The sequence below is a fragment of the Zalophus californianus genome, chromosome 5 (genome assembly GCF_009762305.2).
Source record: "Zalophus californianus isolate mZalCal1 chromosome 5, mZalCal1.pri.v2, whole genome shotgun sequence".
In the NCBI taxonomy this organism is placed as follows: domain Eukaryota; kingdom Metazoa; phylum Chordata; class Mammalia; order Carnivora; family Otariidae; genus Zalophus; species Zalophus californianus.
Window position 1 is genome coordinate 142,285,415 of NC_045599.1, and position 21,512 is coordinate 142,306,926.

General features: G+C 43.2%; 1 protein-coding gene across 1 annotated transcript in view; it reads left to right on the forward strand.

Annotated features, from left to right (window-relative positions):
- The first annotated feature begins 13,048 nt into the window (after positions 1 to 13,048).
- ANKH (ANKH inorganic pyrophosphate transport regulator) overlaps positions 13,049 to 21,512 on the forward strand; it is a 130,188-nt gene continuing 121,724 nt past the window's right edge. The window contains exon 1 of the mRNA XM_027606340.2: positions 13,049 to 13,490. Coding sequence (XP_027462141.1) covers positions 13,395 to 13,490 — 96 coding nt within the window. The 5' untranslated portion in view covers positions 13,049 to 13,394. The remainder of the gene's footprint in view (positions 13,491 to 21,512) is intronic.

Sequence of the window (21,512 nt, forward strand, 5' to 3'; positions counted from 1 at the left end):
TATCTCCTCCAATCTTAGCTCATGGCTCCAAGCCATTACCATCTCCCTCCAAAGCAATTGCAGTGGCCCACTAACTGGCCCCCCTGCTCCCACCCTTACCCCCAACCCTGCCTTTTCTCCACTAGGCAAGTAGTAAGATTCCTTTAAAACCCACGTCAGACATGTCCCTGCTCAAAAATCTTCGATGCCTTCCCCACTTCACTCAGATCCCCAGCTACCCCATGGACCTCACCTCCAAGCTCTCCCTCTTTGCTCTTTCCTTTGACATGCCAAGCCCTTCCCAGGCTTAGAGCAGCTAGTCCCTCTGCCTACAAAGCAAACAGACACCTACTCGTGGGAAGGAATTCCCCTTACCAGCCCCTGTCCCCCTGTGTCCTGTGCTCATATTTTTTTCAGCACTTGTCTACTTGGCATTATATATTTGTTTGCTGTCTCTCTCCCTGCTAGAATGTAAGCTCCATGAGAGCAATGAATTTGGTGCATTCATTGCTGGATCCTTGGCACCCAGAATGCTACTTGATACATTAATAACTATTGAGCAATTGAACAAAGGGATGAATGAATGAACGCATGAGTGAATGAATGCATGAGGTACTAGTACAAAGCACCAAGCATACTATGGCACAAGGTATGGGACTGATAAATCCTACCTGCTGCTGTGCCTATTCTTCTATTACTAATTATTATTATTTGTCTAGCTCCTTTACACACCCTGCCTTTCCTCCTGGCCCTTCGTCTTTGTAGATCTCCCACTGCTGTGCCCAAGCCTCTCTGCTGTCAGAAGGAAGACATGGGGATTACGCTAGCCAGAAAGAATGTCATTGGCTAACCCTCTTCTACCATCTCAGAGTTTGGTGCTGTCACATACATACGTAAGGAGGAGGGTGGGACTCAACTGTCTTCAAGAATAGCCATCAAGTGCTCTGAATGTGGCTTCGGACAGCCTGAAACCCAATCGTGTGTTCTGTCGTTTTTATAGACCAGCTAACATTTCAGTATTTCTCCCTCCAAATTATACCTCCCAAACTGACTTTGAAAAGTAGCCCCAAACAGGATTTGGGGTTCAGAAAACACAGCCAATTTTACCTTTAATGACTATTAGGGTTGTTGGGGGGACTCGACAAATTTAAATATATGGAATTTGGGGAAGAGTCAGGTAAACCCTGGGAAAACAAACCCAGTGAACTTGTCCCGCAATTTGCATTGGAAACTGTCATACAGCAGATCCACATCATATCCAACTTGTTACTCATCTGCACACTTTTTGAGCTTTGGGCCCCCTGTTCTTCATGGACACATCAAGAAACAGTGAGCACACACACAGCGCATCCCTGTATACACGCCTTACGGATGCTGAGCTGGGTCCTTGGAAACCACTGAGACAAGGATAGATGCTTTCTTTTACTGCTGGTTGGAGCCTCCAGCAGGCAGCAACCCTGGGCTGGTAGGCAGCCAAGACACCCCAAAATAAGGCCTGTCACAGATACCTGTTCTGTGCAGACGCCCTGGCGACCAGAGCTGATAGGGTTAGTGAGTGTCATGCTCAGGTTAAATGCCCACCTGTAGCCCTAGTGCCAGTAAGGAATTGGAAAATTACTAACCCCAAAGGCTAAGAAGACTCGGTCTCCGTCCAGAGCCACTTGAGCCCCGATCCACCAACAAAACACTCCTGGGGAGACAAACTGGCAGGGTTCTTAGACAGAAGGAGACAAAATCACTGACTCAGGAAAACCAGACCCTCTGTGGAGGGGCTAAGCCTTTTAAGACGTGGCTGGAACATTCTTGGGTGGGACAGCTCATCAAAAAACAAACAACTTAGCAGTTCACCTTCATCCAAAACAAGTTTCTCTGTCAGCTGCCCCAGCCACCGCCTCTACCTTGGGCCAGGCCACGTGGGTGTCTCCAGAAGCTCCAGGCTTTACCTCGGCCACGGGGACCACACCCTGGAGTGTCCCAATTCCTGACCCGCCAGGGATCCCGGCCCTGTCTGCCTGCTGTCCTACCTCAGTCCAATCTGGGGCTGCCGTCGTAAGCAACCCCCTAGCTCAGCCCATCTCAGGAGATGACCCCGGCTCAAACCCTACACGGATATTGTCAAGCCAGCAGGAGCAGAAGAGAAGAGTGACTGGGAGACCTGGCTTTGGAATCGAGAGACCTAAAATCCTATGTCACCATTTTCAGCCATGCAGACAAGGAGGACTGCCCAATGAGCAACTAGGGGTGCTTTACTGACATTTCCATTTCCTGGCAATGAGGTAGCAGAGCCAAGGACTCAGTCCTGCCAGGCCATCCCCACCCTATGTGCAGAAAACACGGCTGCACCCGGATTCAACATCCCATGGGACAAGACACACACAAGGTCCCCAGGTGTGAAACAGAAGGCCTTTCCCCTAGCCCTCCCCCAGATACCCAGCACCTTGGTTCAGTGCTCCAGGGATGTTTATTCCCCAAAGCCACTCTTCTCCTATAAAAGGAGAGCCCTGTGCTGGAGCATTGACCCCCTGATGTGTGCAGCTACACCCCAGCCCAAGAGCTCCTCCCCACCGATGCAGACAGAACAGGGAGGTTGGGCATATGCACTGGATTTGGAAAGCGTAGCAGGAAAAACAGAATGTAAAATAAATCATCGACATTTTTATACTGATTACACGTCTAATAGTAATATTTTGGATATATTAGCTTAAGAATATATTATTAAAATTAACTTCGCTGTTTTGGTTTACCTTTTTAATGAAGTTACTTGTGATAGGCTAAAAAATGGCATCCAATGACACCTACTCCCTGGAACCTGAGGGCATCACCTTATATGGCAAAAGGTGAGACTGTCTATGAACCATGGACCTCAATTCTATAGAGTGGCTGAGCATGACCTTGAGTTGTCATCTGTTCGGGAAAGAGAATGTACATTTGCAGTTGTAACTGGAATAATTAGGCCTTGTAAGGCAGAGGCATCTTTGAAAAATCGTACATATGAGGTGATATGTGTATATATGTAACATAACCAAGGGGCAGAGGGCCATGTGCCAAACACCTTGTTGAGTTGTCTGCCAGTCCCTCCTCTCTGGAGCTCCCAGGGGTCATTGTGGACAATAGGACTCTATCCCCTGACTCATCTCATTGAATCAGCCTGGTCCTGACCAACCAGGCCCACTTAGGGACCCTTCTGTTGAAATACAGACCTGGGAGCAAAAGGGACCTGATATCTAAGCTCGGGAGCTATGGATGAGCATTTTCTACTCACGATCTGGACCAGCAAGGCAGAGGAGGACAGAGGAGAGAAAGGGAGGAAGAGAAGAGAAGAGAAAAGAAGGGAAGGGAAGGGAAGGGAAGGGAAGGAAGAGAAATAGTGATTTAGGGATGGAGAGAGTCCAGATGGTAGTTTTAGACTAGTTTAAGTTGATTTCTCTTACATCCAACCAAAGGAATTCAACTAATATAACTTACCATAGATTCATTGTGACAAATGAATGTAATTTATGTAAAAAACACTTTGCAAATGACACAGCACCATAGAGAGGTTAGCGGGAAGTTATTATCAAGGCAAACTCCTCTCCCCACTCAATGCTCTAGCTGGTGACCTTGACTCCACTTTGGGATACCCTGACTTCCCGCTGTCTCCTCTCCCAAGCCATCCTTCATTTCCCCATCTCTGAGAAACTCCCAGCACTGCTGCTCTCCCTCCTGGAGCCCATTTCCTTTTCCTGTCTCTTGTAAACAAAAACAGTTGAATAATCTCTAAAATGCCATCCAGCCTTGCTGTTTTGTGATTCTGAATCTCCTTCATGATCCTCAAAACTCTGCTAACCATTCAGACTGTAGATTAGGGGTTGATGCATCAGAATGTCCTGGGGGCTTCTGAATGCAGCCCCCGGGATTACCCCATTCTTTAAGCTGAATTCCGGTCTCTGGGGGAGGGCTGAGACTGCATTTTTTTTTTAAGATTTTATTTATTCAATTGAGACAGAGAGATACAGAGAAAGAGAGAGAGAGAGAGAGAGCATGAGCAGGGGGAGCAGCAGAGGGAAAGGGAGAAGCAGACTCCCCGCTGAGCCAGGAGCCAGATGTGGGGCTCAATCCCAGGACCCTGGGATCATGACCTGAGCCAAAGGCATACTCTTAACCATCTGAGCCACCCAGGTGCCCCAAGACTCTGTATTTTAAGCATACCACATCAAGAAGCCCTGGCATGGGGTTTAAGAGCTTTCAATCAGGTGTATCTACATTGAGTACCAACCTTGCGGCTTATTAGTTGTGAGACCTTAGAAATTTGCTTATCCTTTGTGTTTATGCTTCCACTGCATTAAAAAAAAAAAAAAAGGAAGGGATGGTAACAGTAGCAAATTCATAGAATTACTTTGAGGATTAAATGAGATGATATTTATAAAGAATCTAGTGCAGCATCTGGTGTTCAGAAAAATGACAGTAAATATTAGCTATTGTTAGTAATATAGCAAATAGAAGACCCTGTACAAATTTTAAAGCAAATTACCTGAGTTGATTTAATATTTAAACATAAATTGTAAACTTCCTTATCCAGCCCTTTTTTACGATAGGAGATGGCCAGCTGTATTGTTGAATGCTACATGCAATTGTATATTTATTTGTGTGCTTATTTGATTAATGGCTGTTCCACAAAGGAAGGGATTATGTTTTATTTTATTTTGTGTATATATACTCATATGTTTTATTTAAAGTAGGTTTATACTGGGGCACCTGGGCAGCTCAGTCAGTTATGTGTCTGACTTTTTTTTTTTTTTTAAGATTTATTTATCTATTTGAGAGAGAGAGCGGGGAAAGGGGCAGAGGGAGAGGGAGAGAAAGAAACCTAAACCAGGCTCCCCTCTGAGCGCAGAGCCCAACACCGGGCTCCATCCCAGCACCCTGAGATCATGACCTGAGCTGAAATCAAGAGTCTGATGCTCACCCAACTGAGCCACCCAGGCACCCCCAGTGTCCAACTCTCAATCTCAGCTCAGGTCTTGATCTCAGGGTCTTGATCTCAGGGTCGTGAGTTCACGCCCTGCGTTGGGCTCCATGCTGGACATGGAGCCTACTTTAAAAAGTCTGTTTATAAAGATATAATTTATATATATCAAGATTTCATTCTCTTTAGGTAGACAGTTCTAGGAGTTGTGTAACCACAACCAATGTCAAAATGTAAAATATTTCCATCACCACAGAAAGGTTCCTTGTACTACTTTGTAGTGGATCCTTTAAGGTCTCCCACCCCACCCCCAGCACTGGCAATTGGTCTGATTTCTGTTACTACAATTTGTGTTTTCCATAGGTCATTTGAAAGAGTATCATACTGAGCCACTACTCAGGCATTTTTGCTTAGAATAATGTACTTGAGACTCAGCCAAATTGTTGTATTTATCAGTAGTTTGGTTTGTTTATTGGGAGTAGTATTCCACAGTACGAATATATCACAACTTGTTTAACCATTCATCAGTTCATGGTTATTTGGGTTTGTTTCCAGGATTGGGTCATCATGAATAAAGTTGCTATAAACATTTGCGTGCAGGTCTTTTTGTGGACATATGTTTTCATTTCTCTTGGGTAAATACCCAGGAGTGGAATTGTTGGGCTGTTTGGTAAGTGTATATTTGAGTTTATAAGAAACTGCCCAACCATTTTCCAAAGTGACTGTATCATTTTGCACTCCCAACATGATATATGAGAGTTCCATTTGCTCGGTAACCTCCCCAGCACTTGGGTGCTTTTGCCGTATTTTTACATTTTAGCCATTCTAGTAGGTGTTTGGTGGTGTTAATGCACATTTCCCTAATAAGTAATGAAGGTGAGAGTCTTTTCATCTGTTTATGAAACACATGACTTAGAGTTATTTGTATTTCTATTATTATGTTTTGAAAAGATATCTATCTACATTCTTGATACAAGCCCTGTCTCAGATATGTATTTTGTAAATATTTCTTCCCAATCCATGGCTAGTCTTCTTACTTTTCTTAAGAGCTTTGGAAGAGCAGAAGTTTTTCATTGTGAAGTTCAGTTTATGAATGTTTTTGTATGTGGTTTGTGCTTTTGATGTTATGTCTAAGAAATCTTTGCCTAACCTACAGTCACAAAGATTTTTTCCTATGTATTTATCTAGAAATATTGTGGTTGTTACATTGAATCTATGATCTATTTTTACTTAATTTGTACACATGGCATGAAGCATGGCTCACGGGTAATTATTTTGTCCCAGCAATGTTTGCTGAAAATATTATTTCATCTCCATTTAATTACCTTGCCATTTTTGTGAAAAATCAATTGAGCATATATGTGAGGGTCTATTTCTGATTCTTTACGCTATTCCATTGATTTTTATGTTTCACCTGAACCACACTGTGGTGATTACGGTAGCTTTTCAGTAAGTCTTAAAATCAGGTAGTTTGAGTCCTCCAGTTTTGTTCTTTTTCAAAATTGCTTTGGCTATCCTCAGTCCTGTGCTTTTTCTTTTTCCAAAGGATTTTGATTGGGATTCTGTTTAATATGTAGACCAGTTTGGGGAGAATTGATATCTTAATAATGCCTTTTGGTCCATTAGTCTATCACACCTCTCCATTTAGTTAGATCTCCTTTGAACTCCTAATGTTTTATAGTTTTCAACATTTTTTATTAGATCTATCCCAAAATATTTCATGACTTTTAATGCTATTGTCAATGACAGGCTTTTAAATTTCAACTGCCAATTTTTCACTGCTAGTATATATAAACACAGTTGAGGATTATAAATGCCTTTGTATCCTGTGACCTTGCTAAGCTCATATAATAGTTCTAGTAGCTTTTTTACAGAATCTCTGGGGTTAGGGTGCCTGAGTGGCTCAGTCAGGTAAGCATCTGCCTTCGGCCCAGGTTATGATCTCAGGGTCCTGGGATTGAGCCCCATGTCTTCAGGCTCCCTCCTCAACCAAGAGTCTGCCCTCCTTCCGCTGGTGCTCTTTCTCTCTCTTGTGCTCACTCTCCCTCTCTCTCTCAAATAAATAAAATCTTTAAAAAAAAATCTCTGAGGTTTTCTATCTGAAGTATCTCGTCATCTGCAAATTTAAAAAAAAAAAAAAAAACCTTTTTCTTTCCAGTGTGCATACCTTTTATCTCCTTTACTTGCCTGATTGCACTGGCTGGAGCCTTCAGTACGGCTTCGAATAGGAGCGGTGAGAGGAGACACCTTGCATTGTTTTCAGTCTTAGGAAGATTATGTTTGTTTTGTTCAATACTGCATACCCAGCACTTACCATGCCTGGCATACAGTAGGCACTCAAAAGAGGTTGCTGAATGAATTAAAACAAAGTTAGCTGATCTACACAGAGATTCAAATAACATTGGTTTCATTAATACCTTGTCCAACCACTGAATCTATGGAGTCACAAGTAAAATTATGTAACGTGTAGCAGGATATCATTTTGAAATCAGGAACCTTTTCAAATATAAAAATGCTCTGGTGGGAATATAGGAATTTAGGGATAAGCTATCTACTTGATGTGAAGGTGACACTGTGCTGCATATTTGTCTGATGAATTAATACCTTAATTAATCAAATTAATAGACTCAATTAAAATGCATTAACAATAGAACTATTGTTTGTCTGCCTCTTCTCTGGGATAGTAAAATCTGAGAAGTGACAAAACCTGATTTCTACATATTATCAAAATGCTAAGGATGTCCAGTCAGTACTAACCGTATAATGAAAAGGATTTATACCCTTGGCCAATTTAGAGATTAAACATAAGACACTTTTAGAAAACTCAATTCAAAACATATTACTTAGTATCTATTATTGTCTAGGAGTGGAGATGAGAAGTGGGAAATGAAAGAAGGTAGTATTTTAAATAGTTCCTAATCTCAGGAAATTCAATATTTTGTGATAGATATCAGACGCATATTAGAAATTGAGACTAATGCAGCTTTCCCTCTGATTGCCAAAATAAAAAATAGAAGAGAAATTATCAAAATGAGCTGGAATTACACAGGAAATCTTTGTGAAACACATGATATGTTAAAAGGGCTTTTTAAAAAATAGATCTTGGATAGGTAGCAAGAATAAAAATTTAAGCTTTATTAAATATTTTAATTATAAGCATTTTATGTTATCTGGTCATTTTTTAAAAGCAAGCAAAAGCAAGGGCACCTGGCTGGCTGGCTCAATCAGTACAGCATGCGACTCTTGATCTTGGGGTTGTGAGTTCGAGCTCCACATTGGGCATAGAGATTACTTAAAAATAAGTGCACAGAACTTGAAGAAAGGGAGGAAAAGAGGCTACAAAAAGTTGCTATATTTTAATCTCGGTTACATCTCCATTCCATTCAATTCATTAAGAATTACCTGACCTAAAGTTTGCAGAGCCTGTACCCTTTGTGTGTCACCATAATAAGCCAAATACAAGTCAGCAAATCATCACCTCTATAAAGGACATTGCTTCCAGAATCCTGAAAGTCAGGTGTTAGTGGTGGTGGTATTTTTGAGTGGCATGAGCAGAATCCATCCCAAAACTTACTTTTATTTTTTTATCCACTTTTCAGACACAAAGTGAGTTAATAGTTATCAATACACAATGCCATCAGGTTACATAACTGACCTGGCAAGAGGCTCTCCAAATGTTTCATTCTCTAGCAATTATAGAAAAAATATTTTTTTAGGAAAACAAAACATAAAAAGGCATTATATATGGATAAGGCATATATCTGTGCTGTGATTAAAGCTGTCTCAAATCCTTCCTTTCCTCAGAATAAAAGAGGAAACAAATGAAGAAAAGCATGCATGGCATGTATATGTCTGCTCCCCATAATTGATTTCTTCTGATTTATTTTTATGTTTTCAACATTTAAAACATGAATGTTTCCAAAGCCAAAATTAGATTACAAAATACATTCAGAGAATTCCTTCTTCCATCCCTATTTGACCCTGTACTCTTTTTCTTTCCCCATAGATAAGCATTTGAATAACTTTTGGACTATACTTCCGGTATGACTTGCTCACAAATATAAGCAAATACACATATGCATGCACAACCGTATTCATATTTCTCTCCCATTTTACCCCTCTCCTCCCAAAAATAGCATGCCATTTCACAGTTTGGCACCTTGCTTTTTTTCACTTACCAAAATGTTCTGCAGATCACTCAATATCAGCATGTTAGAAATTCTCCCCATTCCTTTTCGTGGTTCAACATTTTGGAAGCATCTGTGTGGTCCCTTTAAAAATATTAAAGAAGTCATTAAAAGTGAGAACTGTAACGCCTAGAAGAATATAACTAGCTATTTCTAGTCTATCGATAGCAAATGTTCCATTTCTGGACCATTTACCCATGTCACTCACCTCCTACCTCCTATGGTTGGGATGTGTTGAGAGTACAAACACTGGCTTTGATCATTGGCCTGGGTAAATTGTAATGAGGCTTTGGGCTGGAATGACACAGAGACTGCAAAAGTAAAACGTGCAGCTTGGGAGGAAGGAGACAACTTTTCTTCCTGCTCTCCGGAAGCTTGGATCTGGGCAGAAATCATGACTTCATCAAATAGAACAATATTCATATGAACACAATTAAATTGTCTAGAAATCAGAGGCTTCCCCACACCATATCCCCAATGGGCCATGGAGTAAGATTGTATGAGACTCAGATGTGGAATGATAAAGGGTTGAACTTATATCTAGTCTATTTGGGGGGGGCTTCCTACTCATTTCAAAACTAGACACCAATATCCAGGACTAAATCTTTTCCAGTAGAACTATCTGTTAAATAAACTGGTTACACTAAATACATGATAGAGGATAATTATGTGTGTAGATAACTCTATAAAGTTAGTCTTACACAAATCTTTATGACACCTTCTTCCAGATTCTGTCCATGGCTACAATTCAATCTGCTGCCGATGGGCACCTCAAATTAAGTAAATCTGAGTTTTAGAGTTATAGAACTGGATAATTTTAAACATGACCTTTTATTCTGTCCTTTGCAACAGATATAGGGGTAACTTGTACATAGTCATTTGAGATCAATTGCAGAAAAAAAGTAAATAAGACATACATGTAACTTTTAGTTTCTCTTTTTAAATTATCTTCTTCAAAAATTGGAGTTAATAATTTTAAACATCAACACAATGGTATATGGCTGGTCATTTATGAAATTATTTCTGTGAAGAGTAACTTTTTCCATGCTTTGATATTAATGCCCACTTGAACTTCTGATGACATTTTGTAAATATTTTTTAAAACTTTTTCTTTTTATAAGCGGCTACATGCCCATTGTGTTAAATATAGAAAAGTATAAAAGGAAATTAATAATACTATGCAGCTGTATCTAAACACTGTTAATAGTTGGGCACATTTTCTTCTAGCATTTTTCCATGTATATATATTTTTCCTTACACTTTTGAGTGTAGAGTCTGTAAATCTTGCAATGTCCTTTGATCAAAAACTCTATAAGTTGAAGATAAAGCTGTACCCTCTGAAAGATAACACTCTGAATCCAACGTAAATGACTTTGTGATCTCTTCTTGGGTTCTGTGTAATTTAGAAAACTCCCCATTCATTATCATCACTTGTTTTTCTAGAGTTATCTTTTCAAACAACTACTAAGTTAAAAAGAGGAAGCAAAAGAGAGGCCAAAAACTCTCCTTGAAATCAGTTCTCTGGTTTTGAGTCTTCGACAGAAAAAAATTATCAAATGTCCCGTTAACTTCCACATTGCCACTGTGTGATTGAAATTCAGAGGCCTCTCAAATCTAAAAAGTGCTCTTTGCCCTAATCAAAGATGACACTATTCAATCACTCATTTAAAAAATACACTTTTAGAATACTCAAACAAGGATGGTGGCCTTTCATTGATTCACTGGAACTTTCTCACTATTTCTCCTTAAGAGAGAAGGTGTGTGTCTGCATTGGCCAGCAGCAGCACCAGCAGCAATGTGGTGGGTCCTTGTCCAGAGACCAGCCAAAGCAAACCGGATTTGATGAGTATTGATCGAGGACCTCATCAACCCCACATTCCAGACAAAGGTCAGTGTAATTAGATTGCTTTGAGTAAGACGAGCCCACGGAAACCTAGAGTAACAGAATGGATAAACCCCAAGGTGATATTTGCTTTAGAAAAGAACTCCTTCCCAGAGAATTCCTTTAAATAACAAGCTCTCTTCGTATATATTAAATAAGATTTGACTACATTAAAACACACCTTTCAGGAACTTGCTATGGAGAGTCCTGTACACAAGTACTTCCTGTTTTGCTGCGGAAGTCCTTTAAATAATATTACTTGACACCATATAACACAATAAATAATTACCAGATTTTCATTTTAATTATAGGGTATGTCATTTGAGGTTACATCAGAGCTACAGGGTGAATTATCTTCTTCTTTCTCAAGGCCTTGTATGGACTGTGTGGAATTTTAAAAGGTCTCTTAAAGGGCACAAAATATGGAAAACATTTAATCTTTTCAAATAAATTGTGAAATGCCTGAAACCAGAACGTTGAGGTCTCTAGCTCGCTATGAACACCAGCTTTACAAAGCTAAATGTGAGGTAATAGGTTCATTCCTAGGTGCAAAATTACTTTATTGCTTTTAATAATAAATTACTTTAATTATTATGCTAATTACACTTTAAAAGAATCATGTGCAAGGCGGAGGAGTGCAAAATCATATGAGCAGGACGGCACTCCTTCAAAAATTAGAAATTTCAAGAGGGCAACAGTGTCGGATAAACCAAATACAGGTCCTTCCAAATGCCGGGACTTGTGCGCGGGCTACGCGGGTCGCACGCCCACGAAGCCGACCCTGCACAGGAGGCTCCCCCCCCCCGCCCCCCAACAATCGACTATTTTCTAAGAGTAGTTTTGGTTCAGGGCAACATTCACCAGAAGGGACATAGATTTCCCACAAAAGCCTGCCTGCATGAGGCACTTTTCCCTCGCAGGGCCTCAACCCTACTGTCCCAGGGCTATGGTGGAGATGGATGCTGGCTTTGCTGTCAAGCTAGTCTTAAGTTTTAGGTAAAAACACTTAGCACAGCTATTCTTTACCCTGAAATCACTGGGGCACGGTATAATAAAAAAAGTGTTTTCTTTCTTCTTTCCCCTTGTTTATCTAAAAGAGTCAGACTTTTCGAGTTTGTTGTTTTACAACAGCGGTGCATTGAGGAGACTCACTGAGCTAACAGCTCACTGTTAGCAAGCTGTGCTGCAGGCAGGTCCGAGCGCTCCAGAGGGCTGCGGGCCCAGCCTGGGCGCGTGCAGGGAGCGGTCCCCGCGGCCCTAGGCGCCTCTTCCCCTGGGACACCCCGAGAGTGATGCCCCCTTCGCTGCGACCTTTGCTCGGTCTCTGCGCCCGCCCAGAGCGTCACTCCATCTCTCCCGGCCCCTGGTTTCCCGGTGGGCCCGAAGCAGGGCCCCAGCCGCAGCCGGGAAGCTGCCTCCTCGGCCCGTCTCCGCCCTTCTGAGGCGGCCACCGGGGGACGGGGTTCGCGTGTCGCTCTCCCAGGGACAGCCGGGGGCTCCCGCTCCTTCGCAGCCCCGCGCGCCTCGATCTCTCCCCGCGCGTCCGCGCTCACGTCCCCCGGCTGCCAGGCTCGCACACGCCCCGGTCACTCCCGGGACTCCGAGGGGACCCCAGTCCCGGGCCCCGCGGGGCGGGCGACAGGGCCCGGTCGCTGAATCCGGGCGTCCCCGGGGCCTCCAGTGGCTCTGTGCCCCCGCCCCTCAGCTTCCCGCGGCGCCCCAGCCCCGCCGCTCCGCCGGCTCGCGCCGCCGCCCCTGGCCGGCCCGGGCACCGCAGCGAGTCCCACCCCGCGCGCCCCCGGGCGCGGCGGAGGCAGCGGTGGCGGCGGCCCCGCGGCCTGAGCGTGCGCAGCGCCCCCCGCGGCCGCGCCGAGCGCAGGCGGCGGCGGAGGGAAGGAGGGCGCCGCCCGCCCGGCCTGCCCGGCCCCTCCCCAGACAGCCGCCCGCCCGCCCGCCCCCGGGGCCGCCGGCGGTGTCCGCGCCTCCGCGCCCGCCCCTGATTTCCTCCGCACGGCGGCGGCGGCGGCGGCGGCGGCGCCTCGTGCGCGCGGTTATTTATTTATTTCCGGGCCCCAGAGCGCTTATAATGGAGCCGCTGTCAGCAGAACCTACTGCTGCCGCCGCCGCCGCCGCCGCCGCTGTCCCTCCTCTTTTTTTTCCCGGCAGATCTTTGTTGTGTGGGAGGGCAGCAGGGATGGACTTGAGCTTGCGGATCTCCTGCTAGAGCAGCCGCGCTTGGCGAGGGCGCCGCAGCCGCGAGGAGGAGCCGCCGCCGCCCCGAGGCCCCGCCGGACCCGGCCGCGGTCCGCCCGCGCCCCCGCTCGGCCCACTCGCCCCGCGCCTCCTGGCAGAGTCCCCTCGCGGCGGCAGATGTGTGTGGGGTCAGCCCACGGAGGGGACTATGGTGAAATTCCCGGCGCTCACTCATTACTGGCCCCTGATCCGGTTCCTGGTGCCCCTGGGCATCACCAACATAGCCATCGACTTCGGGGAGCAGGTAAGCCCCGGCCGCGCCCCCCGTCCCCCGCCCGGCCCGGGCAGTTCCTCCCTGAACCCCGCGCCCTGCGCCCCGCGCCCGGCTCGCTCTGCCTTGGCCTTAGACACCCGGGCGCCAGGGGATGAGAGCAGCGGGGAGTCACCTGCTCCCAGTCCCTTTTTATCCTGGAACATTTGGTTGGGCTTGCAGCTTGTCAAGGATGACTTTTCCAGCACTCCATTTCCCCCTCCCCCCAATTATTCAGCAGACTTTTCCAGCTCTCTCTGGAAAATGTTAAAAGACCAGAGGGTTTAAAGCTTCACCTATAGAAGGGTTTTTAGTGCACAGCAGGAGTATTATGTAATTTGTTATTATGTAAACCTCAGGTCTGTAAGTAAAATGTAGTTGCTAATAGCTCAAGTGCTTGGTTTTTATTTATCCGGTGTTGGTGGTGATGGTGATGGCGATGATGGGGAGATTTTGTATTAGAATGTGTCCAAGTTGATTTTCCAGGTACTTCTAATTTTCTTTTTTTTTTTTTTGCCCAGGTATGAATTACGGGTGCCCAAATGCGTCCTGATAAGCCAACCGTTGGCCATCTCTAGTTTGGGGTCTCTCTCTCTCTCTCTTTTTTTTTTCTTTTGGTCCACTAAAGAAGGGGAGCACATTTTTGTTTGTTGCCTTCTCGTCTGTTTCTTTTTCATGTTTTCCCCCATTTCTTGCCATGTGGCGTCATTGCAAATCCCCGGCGCTGCAGACTCTCCAGCAGCGGGGCACTGGTACTCTGCACTTTGCCTGTGGGAACCGTTTTCGCAGAGCCTCCAGCGGGATGCAGCTGCATTTGAAGGCCAGGAAGGGGATGGGAGTGGGGGGCAGTGGCCTGCCACCTTGACGGGCAGGTGTGGGAACCAGCCCCGGCGTGTGATGAGCCTCACTCCTGGTACCGTAGTACCTTATTTCTTTGCCTTTAAGTCGAGAGACTAAAAAGAATTTTTGTATAGAAAATGCACCTATGTTGGTGCACTTTCAGTTTTTAAAAACCCACTTTCAGAAGGGGGTTTGTTTGCTCCGTTTGATGAATATCTGCTTGGATTTGTCTCTCTGTACTCAGAACTTTTGATTGATGTAAGTCTATAAGCTCACTAATGCTTAGCCCACATTGTAGGCTGCTTTTTACTTCGAATTGTCTTGCCAAGAAGTGTTCACAAGATAGTATAGTTTCTAGAGACCTTTGTCTGGTAAGCCAATTAATTTCCTTTGGTGAACTATTATATTTTTTCTGTTGCCACGTTGCTCACTAGGGTCCCCCAAGGGCTTCTCTGCTGCTCCACCTCCTTCCTGCCCACCTTCCCTTCTTTCCTAATCCACTGGTGACTTGGGGTGTTTCCTATAATCCGTGGAAAGGTTCTAGGATCTGAATTTACTACACTGCCCTGCACATTTTAGATGAGTCAAGTGCTGTATGTTCACCTGCCCCTTTTACTATTTTAAGGCTTATTTTCGTGGAGCTACCCCAAAGGTTGTCAGAAAGCCGGGGGCTGCTCACCTGATCCCGTACCCCAGAACTGTTGTAGTGTGTGTGTGTGTGTGTGTGTGTGTGTGTGTGTGTGTGTGTGTGTGGCAGCGCATATGCGAGAGCGAGAGAGAGAAAGAAAGAGAAAGAAAATTATATGGGATAACTAGTGAAGGTGAGAGTATTCTTTGTCGTAATTAAACAACCTGAAACATACCATAGTATTGCCTCACATTTGCCTTGATATAATACCAGGCAGATATAACTAAGGATTTGGTTTTAGTGTAAGGGAAAGGATCTGCTGAGGTCACAAAAGGGAGGCTAGACATAAGAAACATTTGGTTTATACATTTGGTTTATCCTGGTAGGTCTAATAATGCAAACGCATCCTTGAGACATTGCTAACCTTTTAACATTGCTAATTATCATAGCTGACGTAAGCAAAGTACTAGAAGAGTTGTCTCTTTGCACAGAAGTTTTATCAACAAGTGTTGTTTGAGGCCCTTATCCCTTAAGTGCCAGTGTGTTTATGAGGTTATACGCTGCCTGGTGGTAGAGATAGTTTGTCAGAGTTAGGGGGGAAGGGGTGGGGAAGGAATTGATGTTTCCAGAACCTTCTTTTGCCATCTGGTATCAGATGATAATTGTTTTGCAAAATAGTACAAGGGTAGAGGGACAGAACTTACATTTCCTTACACTGAAGGAAAAGAATTACAGTAGGAGTTGAAGAGTGACCTGGTCACATGTGGGTAAGAATAGAAGTGCATTTTACCCCAACTGCCTTAAAACACAACAGAGAGGAGGAAAATGAACCTATTTGCAAAAGTAGGTCTATTTTAGACTTCAGGAAATATTCTGCTCTTGACAGGGGTTTTTAATCATGTTTTAAGACAGATGGACACGTGTAGATCTCTACCATTCTTTCAGAGTGGGCAGGTGTATTACACCATGCCTTGAGTGAACAATCCTTCATATTTCAATAATTTATTCATCTTAAAGTAGAGGGGTAACAAAGGAGTGCGGAGGTCAAAGGTCAAAGCAGCCCTTGGGTCCCATGCCCTGGAGATGATCAAGAAATGCAAAATGCAAAATTAAAAAATAAAACATCTCATAAACTTTTAAGTTTCTGACTTGTCAAGAACAAAAGATAGTAAAAGATGAGGTTTTTTTATGGTTATAAACGTCTCAGTTTGCTGTTTCTGTACAAAATGTGGATAGAACTTTTAAAATGGAAATCCAGCTATATACAGGATTCCATTGAAATTTGAATAAATAGCACATATGTGATTGTGTAAAAGAATTACATATTCATAAATTATCTCAGAGCTGTCAGTGCATGTGGGGGAGGGGCTAGGAAGAAGCCTGCAATGATTCATCCAGAACCTCCTGACATATGAACATTCAGTTGTGTATAGATTTCCCTATAATTTTATGGCTCAGTCAGGGAGGAAACCCAAATATTATCTTATTATTCTAACAAGACTAACAAAACCTATTATCACATTTTAAATTTTGGCAGTGGGAGTAATTTGGGGGGACGAGGGAGGGTTGAGTCCTACGTGGGGGAGAAAAGCTATATGGCTTAGAACAACCTGCTTTTTAATATTAAAAAGCATCATAGGGAGCAATGAGAATCAATCCATTATTGCAGAAACTAAAAGAATGTTTGTAGAACCCTGTAGGTGCATAGTACACTTTATGATAATATCTAGAATTATCATTTTATCTCTATTTTTACAGATTGAAGTGAGGAAAGACTGAGAGGTTTAGGCAAGTGAAGTCACTTGTCCAAGATCACACAGGTATTATGGGGCGGAGCCAGGATTCAAGCCCACATCTGCTTGGCCCTTGGCCATTCTGCCCTGCGCCTCCCCCACTCAGGCCCACCCACTGAAATCCACCCAGGAGTTCTTAGAAATTTAGGAGTAAGTTTCTGGCTTTTCTGATTCCCAGCCTGGGCTTAAACTTAATCTTGGCTGTCAAATTTTGTAATTTTATGAGGTAAGACAATCATAAAAAGGGCTCTCAGGACCAGGGGATTGTGATCAAGAGATTCACAGAAGAAGAACCAAATTATACAGATAATTCATATTGAGAAATCAACAGTGTATCTTATTTTGCCTTTGGTTAAAAGGGAGGGAAAAGATAAGAAGCAGCAGATACTTCACAATAAAATTTTTAGAAATTATTTAGTCTTTATCACTAGAGCACTGCAAATTGCTAAAATAGATTTTGAACAATGTATTTCTTTAAAATATCTGCATATGTCCACGTTGTCACCATGTTCAAAGGACTGTTATTTCTTTTTTTTAAAGATTTTATTTATTTATTTGAGAGAGAGAGAGCACGAGAGGGAAGAGGGTCAGAGGGAGAAGCAGACCCCCCGCTGAGCAGGGAGCCCGATGCGGGACTCGATCCCGGGACTCCAGGATCATGACCTGAGCCGAAGGCAGTCTTTTAACCAACTGAGCCACCCAGGCGCCCAAAGGACTGTTATTTCTACTTAAAACTAAACTTGGTACAAAGTCCCTGAATTCCTTAAAAGCCAAGTTCACCAAATTATGTAGAATAAATCAGTGAAGTTTGCTTCAGCGTACTTAATGGCGCTTAAAGTGTTAAATACAACTCCCTTTATGAAGCCTTCAAAGGAGTGAAGAAGGTTGAAATTGTTCTCTAAACTTAGGAAGAAACGTGTTCTGCCCAGTGTCAGGTAATTCACTCTCTCACCCCAAAATGATAACTGTGGGTATTTCCAATTGCCCTGAATGATTCACAGAATCTGGTTGGGTCCAGTACGATAATTCAAAGACCCAAAGTTTTTAATGTGTGAATGAAGAGCTTTGTATATGGATTGTAACAATTGGTAGAATAAGATGGGTAATAGGATTCTTAAGTCCTTTCTAACTTAGGGATCCTAGTGTTAGGCTTTCACAATATAAGGGTCTCAAATTACTAATATCACAAAATGGAAAAAAAGAAAGGCCCAGGAAAAGTAGTTTAATAAATGTCCTTTTTGTCTACTAAGTAGAGAAATACATCCCCCCTCCCACCCCAGACCAGGAGGTACAAGAATGAAAAAGGGTGAGTGTCTGACATTGGCCACTGTTGGAAGAGACTCCCCAGGCCGAGCTTGCCTTAAGTAATAATAAAACTGCCCATTGTTTGTTCCACTTTGCAAAGTACCTAGAGACAGAAATGGCAACCTCAAGCCAAGTTTCCAAGCAACCGTGGGGTGAAAGGGGGGAGTTCCCTTCAATCTATTCAATATTAATGGAATAGACTTCAAAATGCCATTCATTGTTTTCTAATTATAAAAATAAAATACGCTAACTGTCAAAAGTTTGGTTAAGTATTTAAAAATGGAGGGAAAAAGTAAAAATACCTCTGATTCCACCCTGAAGAAAAAAACTTTAACATTTTGAATATCTCCTGCCAAATTTTTTTCATCATAATTGAGATATGTATATGTTTCACAGAACACAGGCATTTTTCCCATATCCCTTGCAAGTATTTAAGTATGATTTTAAATAGCAGCATAATATTTGATTATACAAGCGTGCTGTAATTCCCTTTGCTGTATATTTCCCTATTTTTTTTTTGTTCTTTTATTGCTTATCGAGTACCTACTTTTTTTGCAATGGTATTTATTTATTTTTTATTACTTTTTATTATAGAAGAATAGTTGGCATACAATGTTATATCAGTTTCAGATGTACAACATAGTGATTGGACATATCTATACCTTACACAGTGCTCACTGTGATAAATGTGGTCACCATTTGTTACTGTACAAGGTTATTACAATATTATTGACTATATTCCCTATGCTGTGCTTTCCATCTCCATGACTTATTTATTCTCTAACTGGAAGTCTGAACCTCATAATCCCCTTCAAATATTTCTTCCCCGATTTGTTTAAATGCTGAGGTTTCTTGTTTCCTGCGATATAAAGTTTCAGTGAGCATCCTTGTGTAATAAGCAGATAATGTGTTTTTTCTGACTGCCTTGGGCTTTATGCCTGGCGTAATTTGGTACCTATTTCAGTTTCTCGTTCATACATAGAAAATGAGGTCACTCTTCTCTGGCAGTCCATATTTAGTCAAGGACACCGTGACCTCCTTAGTCTGATACTCTGTTCTCCATGGTGTTTCCCAGTTCTCTTTAGATGTATATCTACATTTAAAGTACCTCTCTTTCGATGCACTTAGGTAAGTAGATTACTTCTAGAGCCACGGAGGTATAATCCTGCGGCAGATTTCTCCACTTATTTATTTCTTGACTGGTTTGATGACTAGCCTAACTACTACTTTGTCAGAATACTTCTTCCCAAGCATATCCTTCAAAAGATAATCAAAGTCTTCATATATCAAGACAATATCTAAGTCTCTTTCTAGGAGTCCATCACATTCTTTGAAAGCCGTGAGTCCCGAGTAATAGGGTTCATGGTACCATCTCACTTTTTAGCTGTGACAAGCCCAGTGTATATTAGTGCTCAGTAATGTGGTTTCCATGTCTCCTTACTCTTCCTTGTCTGACTTGGGGCAGATTATGTTGGGTTGGGAGGATGAGAGACGCCACACGGAAAATCATTCTTCTTTAATGTCCTATGTGAGTTGGAATAAATAAACCCTGTGAAACTCATACTAGAGTGAGTTGGCTGATGCCTACATTTTAAAAAGTCTGGTATTTTTTCTCACCCCAGACCCTATGAGTTGCTGTGGAGACACAGTAGAAATAAGGAAAACCCTGTTTTTCTGCAACATTATCTGGATGTGAGCTGCCTACATGAGTGCATTTTTTTTTTTTGATAACTGAAGCTTATCCCTTAAAATTCAGATCATTGGTTTTCTTTTTCTTTCTTTAGTACGAGAATTATCATTGCTGAAAATACATATTGCACATCTGTACACCTTATTAAATAAATACAGTATGCAAAACACCATGTAACATTTTTTGGTGTCTTGTAAATACCTGTTGTGCTGGACAATCAGGGATATCTGCTGACAGGTGATAGTCAAAATACTTAAAAGAGTTTGACACTGACCAAGACAATAAAAGTAATAAAATAATAATAAAAATAGCTAACACACGATGAGTACTTTTTAATTTCTGGCTTCGGATCTGCCCCAGGCTTAAGAAACTAACACTTACGAGAATTCCATGAAACATGAACATTGAATCATTTTGGAGGCCTCCTTTGGGAAAAAGCATATACACCTCATGACACTTGCTTTCCTGCCCTGCGCTGATTTTGTTTCTGTTCTGGAGACATTCTAGAGTCAGTGTCAAGCAAGTGACCGTTGAACAAGGGAAGCGTTGCCGTCTTTGACATGGCCCGGCCCTCAAATTACTTTGAACCTGGTTGAGAAAACATACGTGAAACACTTCTGCAATCGGAGGGGCACCGATATATAAATGTGTATAATTGCACAGTGCAGTTAATGATCACAGAAGCGAGGTGCTCGGCAAATGCAGGAGAGCGGTAAGGCCGTGCCCACTGTCCCGAGGTAGCTATCTTCTGGCTGGGGTCACCCCTTTGCCTCCTCTTCCCTAAAAGCCCTTGTCACCAAAGTGGGAAGCACCCCATCTGCAAAGGTGAATATAGAGTCACAGTATAGGTAAATTAGCAGACTTCATAGCAAGCCATACAAACTCGGGGTTTCTTGTTGTTTGTTGTATATTTGTTATTTCCATGGTTTGGGGATCATTCAGCTGCTATTCCAACCAAATACCACTCACGGTGCTAAGGGTAAATGAGCTTAAAATGACAAAGAGGACAGTTGTCTTGGTCAACTAACTGACCTGTGCATCACAACTTTCTGCTGCTTCTGTGTGATTGCTCCTTTATATCAAAAATATTCTCGAAGTCCATCCTGGGAAGGGTGATAACCTGGTTATTTGTCAGGCCAAGGGTTAATTTTCTCCCCCGGATAAGGAGTTATCAGAAACCATCTGCACATCTGGTTCAGGAAATGCCCTGGGGTTTCTAGTTGGGGGAGTACATTTTGGTGTAAGTTAGCTCACAGGTCCTTGCTGGGTTTTGCATTTTTTATGGTATTTTGATAGCATTAGATGGGCCGGGCGCTGTTAGAGGATTGCCTTTCTGTAAAGATGAGTTTGGCGCTGCAAATGCGCAGTCCGCCTCCTGACGTCAATAGACCTCACTGTCCCCAGCCTCAGGGTGGAGGAGGGGCTGTGTGTGGCTCCACATCCTAGAGCGGAGGGAGGCGGGAGGCGCCTGTGCCCACCTCCAAGCACACGCTCACCAGCACACTTCCTGTGCCTCGTTGGTTTCTCTCTGCCTGGACGGAGACCACGGCTGGCAGGGGGGCCCTCTGACTCAAGGCTGGGAGAAAATTGAGAGCAAAAGTGGGAATCCTTGGATAAGCAGTTGCAAAGGTGACTGGAAAGGAGAGGCTGAGGCCCCTCGGGACATTTAGCTGGAATGAAATGGCTGAAGAGCAGAATGTCTGCTGGCAGGTTAATGAGACTTTACCTAGGGAGCCAGGTGAGCCGAGGATGGGAAGGGG